We start from the raw sequence: 13,252 nt of genomic DNA, 5'->3' as shown, positions 1-13,252 counted from the left end.
TGTTGACATCAAAATGCACAAAAACTTTTAGCTGACCGCTCTCAAGGAGCCCATGGCGATAATCTGATGTGAATTTGCTACCCAGGTATCGGTTATCTTTCGAATTATCCTTAATAAGATAATTCATTCAACTACTCAAATATATATATATGTATGTATGTATATATAGTTGTTTGAGTTGTTTACTGCTCTTTCTAGCGCAAGGCTTTCCTATGATGGATGCCTCTTAATGTGTTTTAATGTACATGATATTTTATATATATATATACATACACACACACATATCATCATCATCATCATCATCATCATCGTTTAACGTCCGCTTTCCATGCTAGCATGGGTTGGACGGTTCAACTGGGGTCCGGGGAGCCCGAAGGCTGCACCAGGCCAGTCAGATCTGGCAGTGTTTCTACAGCTGGATGCCCTTCCTAATGCCAACCACTCCGAGAGTGTAGTGGGTGATTTTATGTGCCACCGACAGGTGCCAGACGAGGCTGGTGAACGGCCATGATCGGATGGTGTTTGTTACATGCCCACAGCACGGAGGCCAGTCGATGCAGTACTGGCTACGGCCACGTTCGGATGGTTTTCTTATGTGCCACCGGCACTGGTACCACAAAGATACAAATTACATTGATGTTCATCTATTTTGATTTGGTTTGATTATATATATATACATACACACACACATATCATCATCATCATCGTTTAACGTCCGCTTTCCATGCTAGCATGGGTTGGACGGTTCAACTGGGGTCCGGGGAGCCCGAAGGCTGCACCAGGCCAGTCAGATCTGGCAGTGTTTCTACAGCTGGATGCCCTTCCTAATGCCAACCACTCCGAGAGTGTAGTGGGTGATTTTATGTGCCACCGACACAGGTGCCAGACGAGGCTGGTGAACGGCCATGATCGGATGGTGTTTGTTACATGCCCACAGCACGGAGGCCAGTCGATGCAGTACTGGCTACGGCCACGTTCGGATGGTTTTCTTATGTGCCACCGGCACTGGTACCACAAAGATACAAATTACATTGATGTTCATCTATTTTGATTTGGTTTGATTATATATATATATACATGCATGCTAATAAAGATCTACATTAGACTCCTCACTCGTATCATTATCAAACCAAGAGTTTAACTACAGCCGGTCCATAGCACTTACTAAGCATTACCTGCCATTCTTTGGGTCTTCTAGATGTCAATACCTCTCATATATGCATGTGTGTATATGTATATATATATATATATATATATATTATATATATATATATATATATATATATATATATTTATATGTATATATATGTATATAGGCGCAGGAGTGGCTGTGTGGTAAGTAGCTTGCTAACCAACCACATGGTTCTGGGTTCAGTCCCACTGCGTGGCATCTTGGGCAAGTGTCTTCTGCTATAGCCCCGGGCCGACCAATGCCTTGTGAGTGGATTTGGTAGACGGAAACTGAAAGAAGCCTGTCGTATATATGTATATATATATATAAGTGTGTGTGTATATGTTTGTGTGTCTGTGTTTGTCCCCCTAGCATTGCTTGACAACCGATGCTGGTGTGTTTACGTCCCCGTCACTTAGCGGTTCGGCAAAAGAGACCGATAGAATAAGTACTGGGCTTACAAAGAATAAGTTCCGGGGTCGATTTGCTCGACTAAAGGCGGTGCTCCAGCATGGCCACAGTCAAATGACTGAAACAAGTAAAAGAGTAAAAGAGTATATATATATATACAACGTTCTGTTCCATGATAGAGAATTCAGCAAAAAAAGTACTTCATCTGGTTGAAAAATACTCAAACATATTCTGCAGGTTCAAACCACATATCATAATGAACTAAAAATCATTGAATAATAGAAAGCCAAAAACTAAAAACTGAGAAAGCAGCATATAGAAAACGCAGGGAGTAAAAAAAATGGAAAACAAAAACACTTAAAACTAAAGAGTAAAAAATAAAAAGTAAAAAGATGAAAGAGCTATCCCCCTTAGACCTTAAATGATAAGGCTGGAAAAATATCAAGTTAGTCAGGAATAGGTGGAATTTTGATAATTTTTACCCAATCAGAAAGGAGTTTTGTACAGGATAGCTGCGATAAAATGGAAGTAAGCATTAGAAGAGGTTTTAAACAAAATGTAAGTTATGTGTAAGAGTTAATACATACACAAGAGAATGAGTGTCAAAGAGTATGGTAAATATAGAGAGAAAGATAATTGGATGGTTATATATAGAGTGGGTAAGTTGTTGACCTAAAAGTTGAGTTATTTCTCACAGAAAATTACACCTTTTTATTATTATTATTATTATTATTATTATTATTATTATTATATATGAATGACATTGTCTGTGGACTAAACGCATATATATAACCACATACACTTGCAATTATATAGTATATGTGTATGTTTGTATGTATAAATGTGCAGAATTTGCATGAATGTTTGTATGTATAAATGCATATAATAAGATGGAAACACTTTACTGACCTGGAGTAAGGAAGTAAGCATCCTTATTTCCTTTGTTGGGTTTAAGTTTCTCAGTCAACTGAGTCACTTTATTGAGCCCACAAATTTTATCTTTCTGATTGTACTGGTAAGAATTACATCCTGCATATCGAGAACAAGCCTTATTACACTCATTTAAATCCATATTTGTAAACTGTTTTACAGTATCCTCTTCTGGTAGACTAACTTTTTTCAGCATCACAGGCTTAACATAGGCTGGAAAAGAAGTAAAAAACAAGAAGCATATGTTATATTCAACCAACCATCCAATCACAAACACACATCATATGTACCATGTTAAATTACATGGAAAAATGCGAGCAAGAGAAATAATATTCTTAAGACTATCAACCTGGAAAAGTACAGGACAAGTTATTACACTTGGAAAAGTTCAGTACAAATTATTACACTTGGAAAAGTTCAGGACAAATTATTACACTTGGAAAAGTTCAGGACAAGTAATTACATCTAGTACAGAACAAGAAATTTTTTCTTAAAGTATTGCAGCTAAGGATAAAATTTCAAATAAAATATTTAGATTTAGAAAATATTAGCTTATTAAAACTAAAAAATTTATTACAAGTTATTCTATTTGTTATTACTTGTTACTTCTATTGAAAATTAATAATAACTAAATTAAAATATTTTTGCTCTTTAAAAATATTATTTTTTTTAATTATTACCATAAATACCCATGTAATTTGTGCAGGTGATTTTCAGGATAAAAATTGTTAAAAAAAGCTTCTACTTGTGCAAAATTTGCACCCAAAAGTTTTCAGAATTGCCGATCTAGCCAGGGAAAAAAGGTTTTCAATTTAGTTGTATTTAACATAATTTCACTCACATGTGATTAGATTTTATTGAATGTTCATTAAATAAAAATAATTTCTGTTTAACAGGTATCAAATTGAAAGCTATTAAATCACAAAATGTTTATGTTGTTTATAATAAACTTTACTTTACATTTCTTGCCCACAAGAGATTATGCCTGATCTTTTGCACACTTCTGTATGTCTTCTCAAATCACGATCACAGGAAAAGTTTTTGATAATTCATATCAATACAAACAAAGCTGATAAATACACACAAGCATTGCAGAATAAGTTTAAGTACCAAGTTTAAGTACATCAGCATGGATGACACTTCACTCAACCGACAGTGGAAGGCAACTGATCAAACTGATTATGTAAACAGAATTCTGCTTGGTTGTAAGTGTCTTCTTGTCTCAAACTCTGATTATCTGTCTATTCTTGTTGGAACATTTGATACAGAGTATTAAAATTTTAATCCCTTTCACACTTAAAAATTTGTCATTACTGTTTTAGCTGGGAAACCAAACTGATAGTTTGGTAACCCACTAAAATAAACATTAAAAAATTGAAAGAAGAAGATAAGTAACCTTGTAAGTTTAACTCAGTGTTTATTGAACAAGAAAGGTGTGAAATTTAAGAAGTGACTTGTTAGAATATACATGTCTGTGAGGAGACATAGACAAGAATAGCATAAATCTACTATACCAAAAGAACTGGTAATACATACATTCAATGTTCTATGAAGAGAACATAAGATTGCTGCATAATTCAACATGAATGTGAAATGATATTAAACATCGTATAAGGTAAATGAAGGTTTCTGTAGGAACAATAAATAATATACACTTAGTGAGTTCACATTTGCAAGGATGAATTATGATGTTGTCTTCGGCGATGTTGGCAGTCATGAATTTCATTGTCCTAACACAGAGAGAGTGAGCAATAGTATCCTGGAAGCAAACACAAGCTAGATTTCTTAAGCAGAAAAACTGATCTATTTAAGGAAACTGCTGGGCCCCATTGCGATAGGTAGAAACTTCAAGCAATATGGCCTGGACCATGATTACCAGTATGAACATGAAACTTCAAAAAGTAGTTAACCATTTTATGGTTTTGGTAAATTTATACAGAAAAAGTAAGTATTATACCATCCAGCATTCTGTAAAAAATTATTCTGACATTAAATGGGCCAACATCTCATACGAATGTTTACATTTATACATCTTTTCTCAACAAAAAAAATTTCTCTAAATATTTTGGAAACAATCTACTCATGTAGATTGTACTTCCTTGCATGAGATTGATACCATGAAATTTCTCAAATTGAGCTCTATCATTTAAGCTTAGTTAAAATATAGTTTGTTTTTAAAATTAAAAGAGGTTAATTATACTTAAATCCAATTTTTCACCTTACTTATAATTTTTTTCATGATATTTTACTTCACAACTTTTTTGATACAAATTTTTGTTGCATTGGAACAAAACTATTCTTCTTGCTTTCTTCTATCATTGAATATATTGATAAATATATTGTGCTTTTAAAATAAAAAAAAGGTATTTAGATCTAAACTTGATTGGAGGTGGTACTTACTCTCCTATAATGTTGCTACAAATTTTGATGCAAGATTTTTTTTACTAGACCACATCTCAATTTTTTTATGCCAACATGTAGCTTCAAAAATGTTAACAGTTTTCAATTTGGTTAAGAACTAAATTAGAGACAAAGCTCTGAAGATGCTGCATGTAAATAAATTGTGGCCTTAAGAATATTATTCAACTACTACCATAGTTGAATGATATTGTAAAGCATGTGATGTTTAATTTTGTAAAAAGGAAAACTCATTATATACAAATCATGTAGTTAGATTGATGGTGATTGTTATATTTAAATCTCAACTAGAAAATTCATGTAAATTACTTCCTAAATCTATTCATGGCATGGCAATTCATATTATTGAAATTGCTAGGCTATTTTCTCTGTATAAATTTGATATATGAATATAATTAAACTTCTTGGGGTGTCCAAGATAAGCAATGCAGTGAAGTCTACAACTTTATCCCAATTAAATTTTGTTGTAGATATACTGAGAAATGGCTCACCTTTCTCTTTGAGTCAGAAAGATTCATCATGATAGCAATTATATTCTCACATTCATGAGTATTCTAATACTGAGATCACTAAACCTAGTTTAAGATTTCAAGAAGGAAGGATTTCAACAGAAAAAGATAAAATCTTGAAATAAATATGAGTGAATTTGCTGGCTGTTTAGTTCTTGATACTCTGGAACTATTCTGAAGAGGAACTTACTTTAGGTAGAGAGGAATTGTTAGTCCCAGTAGACAATTTCTATAATTCTAGTTTCATGGGAAAATGTACACTCCATCAGACATTTGGTGTTTTGAAGGGTATCTTACATGGCTACATAGATCGGCATTACTTTTACTGTTCTTTTGCATGTTGGATTATGTAGGAGAGCAATAGTGGTGTGATAGTGTGCTGTAACAGCACTGCCTAAGCTATGCTAATATAGAAAAATGAAGAAAAAGCTGTTGTTGCTGTCACTACTACTACTGCTGCTGCTGCTGCTACCACTACTGCTGACAGCACTGCCACCACCACCACCACCACCACCACTCAGGTTTAAGAAAAACATTGTGTTTTTACATAAAAATATGATTAAAAGCATGCATAAGAATGTTTAAGTTAAACAAATTCTGTATAAGAATGTCCTAAAGTATTTACTATTCTTGATATAAATTTTGTTTTTCAGGAAGATATTTATGTCCGTCTTTACAGAAGTCATTGTGCATATACTATGAACTATAAATGAAATTGGATATTAGTGAATGCTGGAAAGTAAATCCAATAATAAAACACAAAAAATAATTACGTTTTACTTGTTGGTAGTAATCTCTGTCTTTGGCTGATTTTATTTTCGTAGAGGCAGCTGCACTTCCCTTTGATAAGTAACATTTCCCACCTTCTTTAGTTATTTCAAATGATGAACAAGTTTCTTCAGACAAACACTTTTCTGCACAGGCTTCTGCTGTTACATTTTTCTTATACCACAATATTTTCCCAGGTACATCCAGAGCTGCACCACTTACTTTCGCAAAATGGATCTGAGGATCTAGAGTTAAAGTAAAATTTAGACCGATGAACTATATCAATAACAACAACAATTTCTAATATAGAAAGTAGGTAAAATATCTGAGATCAGAACTGGACAATTAAAATGCCTCTCTACACTTGACTGTTTTTTTTTTTTTTTTATTTTATTAGCCCAGGAATGGCAAAGTTAATATCAGCAGGATTTAAATTCAAAGCCAGAAAAAATACCACAGCATATTTTTTATCTGATGTTCAAATGATTCTGTCAGTACACCACCTTTAACAACAAAAATATTTATAAATAATGTTGATGTTATCAGTATTATTGATAACAGTTCCTAACATAAACACGAGGCCACATGTTCTGCAATGAGGATACAGGAAGATAAATCAATTGCAGTACTTGAATAGAGCTTGTTTTATCAACCTCAGAATATGAAAGGTGAAGTACATCTAAAAGGATGAGACTAAGTATGGCTTGTCACATTGAGACCCATGACTTTATTCATTTCCCAATCTTTTGCTCTTGTAAACAAAAATAATTTCACTTTTAACATTTGTAGTAAATAAATATAAATAAATAGTATACATATGGGCACTCACAATTTAATGCAACAAACTAAGAGATTTTAATTCATCAAAATTACACTTTTAGTAAGATGAAGATTATCTTTACAAGGTTGTTGCTTTTGAACTTCATGAACAGAAGGAAGCTAATTTTAACATTCAATGAGAGTGAAAATTTTATTAATCAGAATATCTTCATTCAACAAGTAGCCACCTTACTATTTGTTTTCCATTCAAGAAGTGACTCTTTTCCTTAGTTGATCTTTTAGTATAAATATAGATTGAGTGGAGTGAGTCAATGATCTGGGTTTGATTCTCAGCCTAAGTCAGTTCATTTTATGTAAACATTTAATGCTCTTGAGAAAGACATAGTTATTACGCAATATTGTTACCTTCTCTCATGATATTTCACTATGACTGTAAATCCTCATCATTTAACATCCATTGTCCATGAAGGCATAGGTTGGATGGTTTAACCAGAGCAGGCAAGTTGGGGAATTGCACCTGATTCCAGTCTGATTTGGTGCGATTTCTATGTCTGGATGCCCTTCCTAATGCCAACCACTTTACAGAGTGTGCTGGGTGCTTTTATGTGGCACCGCACAGGCAATTTTACATAGCACTGCACAAGTACTTTTATGTAGCACTGCTAGGAGTGCTTTACACCACCAGAGGGACCAGTCTTGACACTTCTGCTGCAGAGTATTGGTCTTCTTGTGTTGAGCAAGGTGCCAGGTATCTCGGTCCTTAGTCATCTTGCCTGAAAGGTTCAGTGTTCTGGGGTTTTTCTTCAGTACTTTGTCTCATATCTTCCTAGGTCTCTCACATCCATGTGTTCCATCTACAATGAGAGATCAGCTCTTCTTTATGGAGCTGTCAGCAACCATCCATATCACATGATCAAACCAGTGCAGTCTTCTCCCTTGCATGCAGCAACTAATTCCTCTTATGCCTAACTTCTCTCTCAAAACACTAGCACCCTGTCAAACATGTACTCTTACATTACACATTCAGTGGAGCATAACAGCCTCATTCCTTTCTAACCTTCACATGTCCTCTGAATTCAAGGCCTATGTCTCACTACCATGTAGAATTGTTGTCTGTATAGATGCATCATACAATCTTCTTTTCAGTCTGTGAGATAAACCCTTTGTAGCCAGCTATCAGACACTCCATGCATCCTCCCCCTTTACTAATTTGGTCACCTAGCTAGCAGAAATTATCTACTACCTCTAATGAGCCGCTAGGGTCATGAACAATGATTAAATAACTGATTATGAGTTGGCCCATGCCAGGAGCATAACCAGCCTGCTTATGTGTACCTTTTCCTTCCTTGGACACTAAACTCTGCTTGCGAAGACCTGTTGAGGCAAGTGAAATCAAAATCAAAATCACATTCGATGACTGGCATCCATACTAGCAGGGTGCAAAGAGCACCATACAAGCGTGATCATTGACAGAGTGGCTAACCAGCTTCCGTGCACATAAAAGTGGCACATAAAAGGCACCATTCGAGTGTGATCGTTACCAGCGTCGCCTTTTTGGCACTTGTGCCCGTGCTAGTAGGGTACCAAGAGCACCATCCGAGTGTGATCCTTGCCAGAGCAGCCAACTTGCTTCCATGCCAGTGGCACGTAAAAGTGCACCATTCGAGCGTGATCGTTACCAACGTTGCCTTACTGGCACCTGTGCTGGTGGCATATATAAAAAGATTCAAGCGAGATCATTGCCAGTAACGCCTGACTAGCCCCCGTGCCGGTGGCATGTAAAAAGCACCCACTACACTCTCGTCAAAGTGGTTGGTGTTAGGAAGGGCATCCAGCTGTAGAAACTCTGCCAAATCAAGATTGGGGCCTGTTGCAGCCATCTAGTTTGCCAGCCCTCAGTCAAAATCGTCCAACCCATGCTAGCACGGAAAGCAGACGTTAAATGATGATGATGATGATGATGATGATATTTCAAAAAGCTAGTCATGTCAGAAACAACTGTCATGAAATTTTCAGGTTACCCTCTGTTCTACATTTGTGAGATTAATGTGGTCTGTATCTAGCCTGGCCAAATGTATGTGTTTGCTATTGAAATAAATACCACATTGAATCAAGTGTTGCTAACCACGTTTTTCATGAATACTTGAATGACCAGGTGGTGGTGCTGAGAGAAACTACAGATTATACCAAAGGAAAAGATTTATAGATCAGTTAGCTTGCAATATTAAGTTCAAAATTTACTGAAGACCAGCCATTGCAAAAGGCCCTGTCTGGACAGCCAATGTGTTAGAAATCTCAACAAAATCTCTCTCAATCACATCCAGACCTCTTAAAAAGGGTAGGCCAGATTATCTAATGTAATCCTAAGGACTTCAAAAGACATACTATATAGGATCAAACCTGGCTGCGCAATTGTTGGATATTCCAATCTAATTAGGCTTGTCTATTTAGGGTTAGTGGAGGGATAGAACTGACATTCTTAAGGTTTTAGTGGGTATTGATGGAAAATGCACTAATAAGTTTGCTTTGGAAGACTTTTACCTCTGGGAATACTTTGGTCAACTTTCTAAAGTTCTTGGCTTGTCAGAGCTATTAAAGGGCTTTACTGGTCCAAGATAAAATCTACAGTCATGAAAGCACCCTCAGACAAGCTCTTCCAAGATGTATGCAATGAAATAAAATCATTTTGCATGCACTTGTTGATTGTGTAGGCATTGCTAACTTGTGAAATTATGTCAAATACTTTTGTAAGGTGGAGGTTGAATGTAGCTTTCAACCAAATGCATCATGGTCAATGCCCCACACTTCCCTTTAATCAGACTGAGAAAGTAATTTTCCTCTGTCTGGTAGCTACAGCAAAATAGGTCGCATCTTGGATGGGGTTGATCAAATGACTCTGACTTTCACTTTGGAAAATGAGGATGGCATGGAAGATACTGTCCTCAAGAAAATTATTGGAAACGAGGTAAAATTGGCAAAACATGGCAAGAATGGATGGGTACCAGAGCACATAAAACTGTTAGTTAGGGTATAATAATTGGAGAGGACATTTATCCTTGAAGTTCAGGGTGATCTTCAAAGAAACGATTCTTTAACTGGTTCAAGATAGAGACACTTCAACATTCAATAGGATTGTATCATCATCCTTATCTTTGTTATCAATGACTACATGTATGTTGTTATACTTGGGGATGGTCATCTTTTACCAGTTAAATACACACACTATTTATTTCATCTTCACTTGTCAAAGTTTTTTCATCACGTGTGTGACCTCATCAGTGATTTTCTGTCTCATATGTCTCCACATGTCCTGCCTATCCCATTTTATCATTCTGTGATTTGTATCTCTATCTGTGCATGCATTTATGTCAGTATTTGTGTGTTTACATGAGGCACACACATGTGTGTGTGTGTGTGTGTCTATTTGTGTGCTTATGGGTTTGTGTGCCACACTGTTTCTACTTGTGTTGTTTATTTATTTATTAGGTTATTTTGCTTCTGTTTCTCATACTGCTTTTAGTATGTGTATGTATGTGCATATAAGGGTTTGTATATTACACTATTGATACCTGTGTCATTTATTTGATTTTCCTCATTCTGGTACTGAAATATGTCAATGATGTACATTGGAGAGACAGCATGTAGTATAGGTGAGTGGATAAGTAAACACTTGCATGAGCTCAAGCAGGAGTCAAATTTGTCAGTGTTCTACCAACATGATCAATAAGAATATGGAAGCTTGGTTGACAGCTTAAATGATAGAACAAACATGACACTCAGACAGATTATAGAGACTACACATGTAATAGAAGATAGGCCGAGGCACAACAGAAAATGCTAGTGGAATTATAATACTCCTTTTTCACCACACTGTGCAGCCTGGTGACTAAAGACAGAATGAGGAAAATAAATAGATGACACAGGTACAAACAGTATAATATACAAACCCATTATATATGCACACAAGGTACACATACACATACTTAAGACAGAATGAGCAAGAGATGAAATAAAGACAGGTATAAACAGTGTAACATACAAACCCATATACATGAACATGGGACACACACTAAACTCTGAGACACACACATACATACTGACATGCACACACACACACACACACACACACACACACAAACACATAGACATAAACACATGCACAGATATAGATTCATACCACAGAAAAACAAAATGGAATTGACAGGATAAGAGGAGACACATGGGACAGAGTCACTGAAGAAGTCTCAGAATATGTGATGAAAAACCTTTGACATACAAATACACTAAAAATATTATGATAAAAACTAAAATGAAGATCAAATAAATAGTGTGTGTATTTAAGTGGTAAAAGATTATTATCCCCATGTATAACAATATCTTGTATTCTAATTAGAGAACTGGAAGAAATGCTATATGATATGTATTCAGGCTCTTTTGGTTATCAGTTCAAATCAAGTGAAGATCAACCTTGCCTTTCATTCTTGTGGAGGCTAATAAAGTATGGCATCAATCAAATAGTAGGATTGAAAGTATTGGCTAAACACCTCTGACCAAAAACTGTTGAGTTTGTGCAAATCTGGAACCTTTATTATTACTAGTATTATTATAGTCAAGGGTAGTGAACTGTGAGAAAACAAAGGCATCAGAAGTCTGTTTCACAGGATTTCTCAGTTTTAATAGAGTACTTGCAGCATTATATTATACAGAATTTTAAATGCTGACACAAGTGTAGGTAGAAAAGGTCAAGTGAGAAATGAAGAGGAAAACTATCATGATGAGCTGAGTTATAGCTGTTTGGGTAATAAGTTTACTTAACAACAATGTAGTATTGGGTGGAGTTTTGTCTGTGGTTAAAAATTTGCTTGGGAGTTAAGCCTTGAGGAAAAAAATTTGGTGGATGCAAACAATGTAGATGGCTGCTGGAGAGAACAAGTTTCAACATTTCCAGCTCTTGGTTGACTAATTTAATCCATCATCTGATTTAAAAACATTACCTGGATTTTGGGTAGCATTACTAGAGTTCACTCAGCAGCAAACATTTGGAGAGGTCTACAGTCTGAGAATAACTCCCTTTCTCTCTACCAGCAGTCATAAACACCATGAAAAACTGTCATACATACAGCCTTTCTCTGACAAAGACACTTGAAAATAAAACAAAATTACATAGATAGAGATAACAGAAGATGAGCTATTTACATTACCTTTACAGGTTTTTACCATTGGAGACCATTTATTGTTCTTTTCACATAAGGACTTTAGTTGTTCTCCCTTTGGACAAGTATAGGTCACTTCAGATTTATAGGTGGCGGTTTTGTAGGTCTTCACTGCACTAACAACTTCCTTTGGAGCTCCACAGTTAATATTTGCATGAGCTGGAATTGATAATAGAAATTGGTATCAAGAATATTTGTATGTTAGGAGGAGGATGAGAATGAAGAGGAGACAAGCTCCCTACAGCAAGTGAGATAGACAGATCATCGATGATTTTGGATTTAATTAATCCTCATCAGTGACCCTTACTCAATTACTGAGGACTAAACTTAACTTGCCTTGTCAGTTTATGTAAATTCATGTCAGTTTATGTAAATTCTTTTAGATATAGGGACAAAAAGAAATTATACTAGTCTCAAGGTGTGATGGGTAAATTGTAGCTATTTTATATTCTTAATTATGCACATGTGCATTGTTTGTTTTTGATTTTGTTGACTATACAGTATAGTAGGGTCATTTGGGCACTGTCTGTGAGAAAAACAGCAGCATGACACAATTCACTCTGCCAGAAATTTGGAAACAACATGCTGTACTGCTTGACATTCAAGCTGGAAACTCCAGTACGAATATCTCAGAGTGTTTGGGTGTCAATCTTAGGACAATATAGAGGGTTAAGAAAGAATTGGATGAATCTAATGGTGATTATGAAGGTATGGTAGTTTGTAAAACTCACTCCAATAAGAAAAAAAGTTCCTGAATTTGTTTGTGATTTCCAGGCCATGGTTGACAACAATCCTTCCAAGTCAATCAGGTTCATCACCAGGAACGTGGGAGTGTCTGAGTTTCTTATCAGGCAGGTAGTGCATGAAGACATTTGGTATTCCTCATACAAGATGAGGAAGAGCTAATTTTTATCCCAAATAATCAAGGACAAAAAGAAAGACCACACTACAAAGCTTTTGAACAAACTCAATCATCCCCTCCAACAGAACATGCTTTGGTTTTCCTCAGATGAGAAAACTTTTTGCCAGGATTAGATGGTGAACAACTGTTT

At 35.6% G+C, this 13,252-nt stretch overlaps 1 protein-coding gene across 1 annotated transcript in view; it reads right to left on the bottom strand.

Annotated features, from left to right (window-relative positions):
- The window catches only part of LOC118764742, a 152,701-nt gene extending 144,946 nt beyond the window's left edge, over window positions 1-7,755 (bottom strand). The window contains exons 1-3 of the mRNA XM_036505708.1: window positions 7,665-7,755; window positions 6,213-6,452; window positions 2,492-2,725 (exon numbers count right to left, since the gene is read on the bottom strand). Of these exons, the coding sequence (XP_036361601.1) occupies window positions 2,492-2,725; window positions 6,213-6,452; window positions 7,665-7,755 (565 nt within the window). The remainder of the gene's footprint in view (window positions 1-2,491; window positions 2,726-6,212; window positions 6,453-7,664) is intronic.
- Window positions 7,756-13,252: the final 5,497 nt, after the last annotated feature.

The sequence above is a fragment of the Octopus sinensis genome, linkage group LG9 (genome assembly GCF_006345805.1).
Source record: "Octopus sinensis linkage group LG9, ASM634580v1, whole genome shotgun sequence".
Taxonomy (NCBI): domain Eukaryota; kingdom Metazoa; phylum Mollusca; class Cephalopoda; order Octopoda; family Octopodidae; genus Octopus; species Octopus sinensis.
This window is presented reverse-complemented; position numbering and strand designations above follow the sequence as displayed.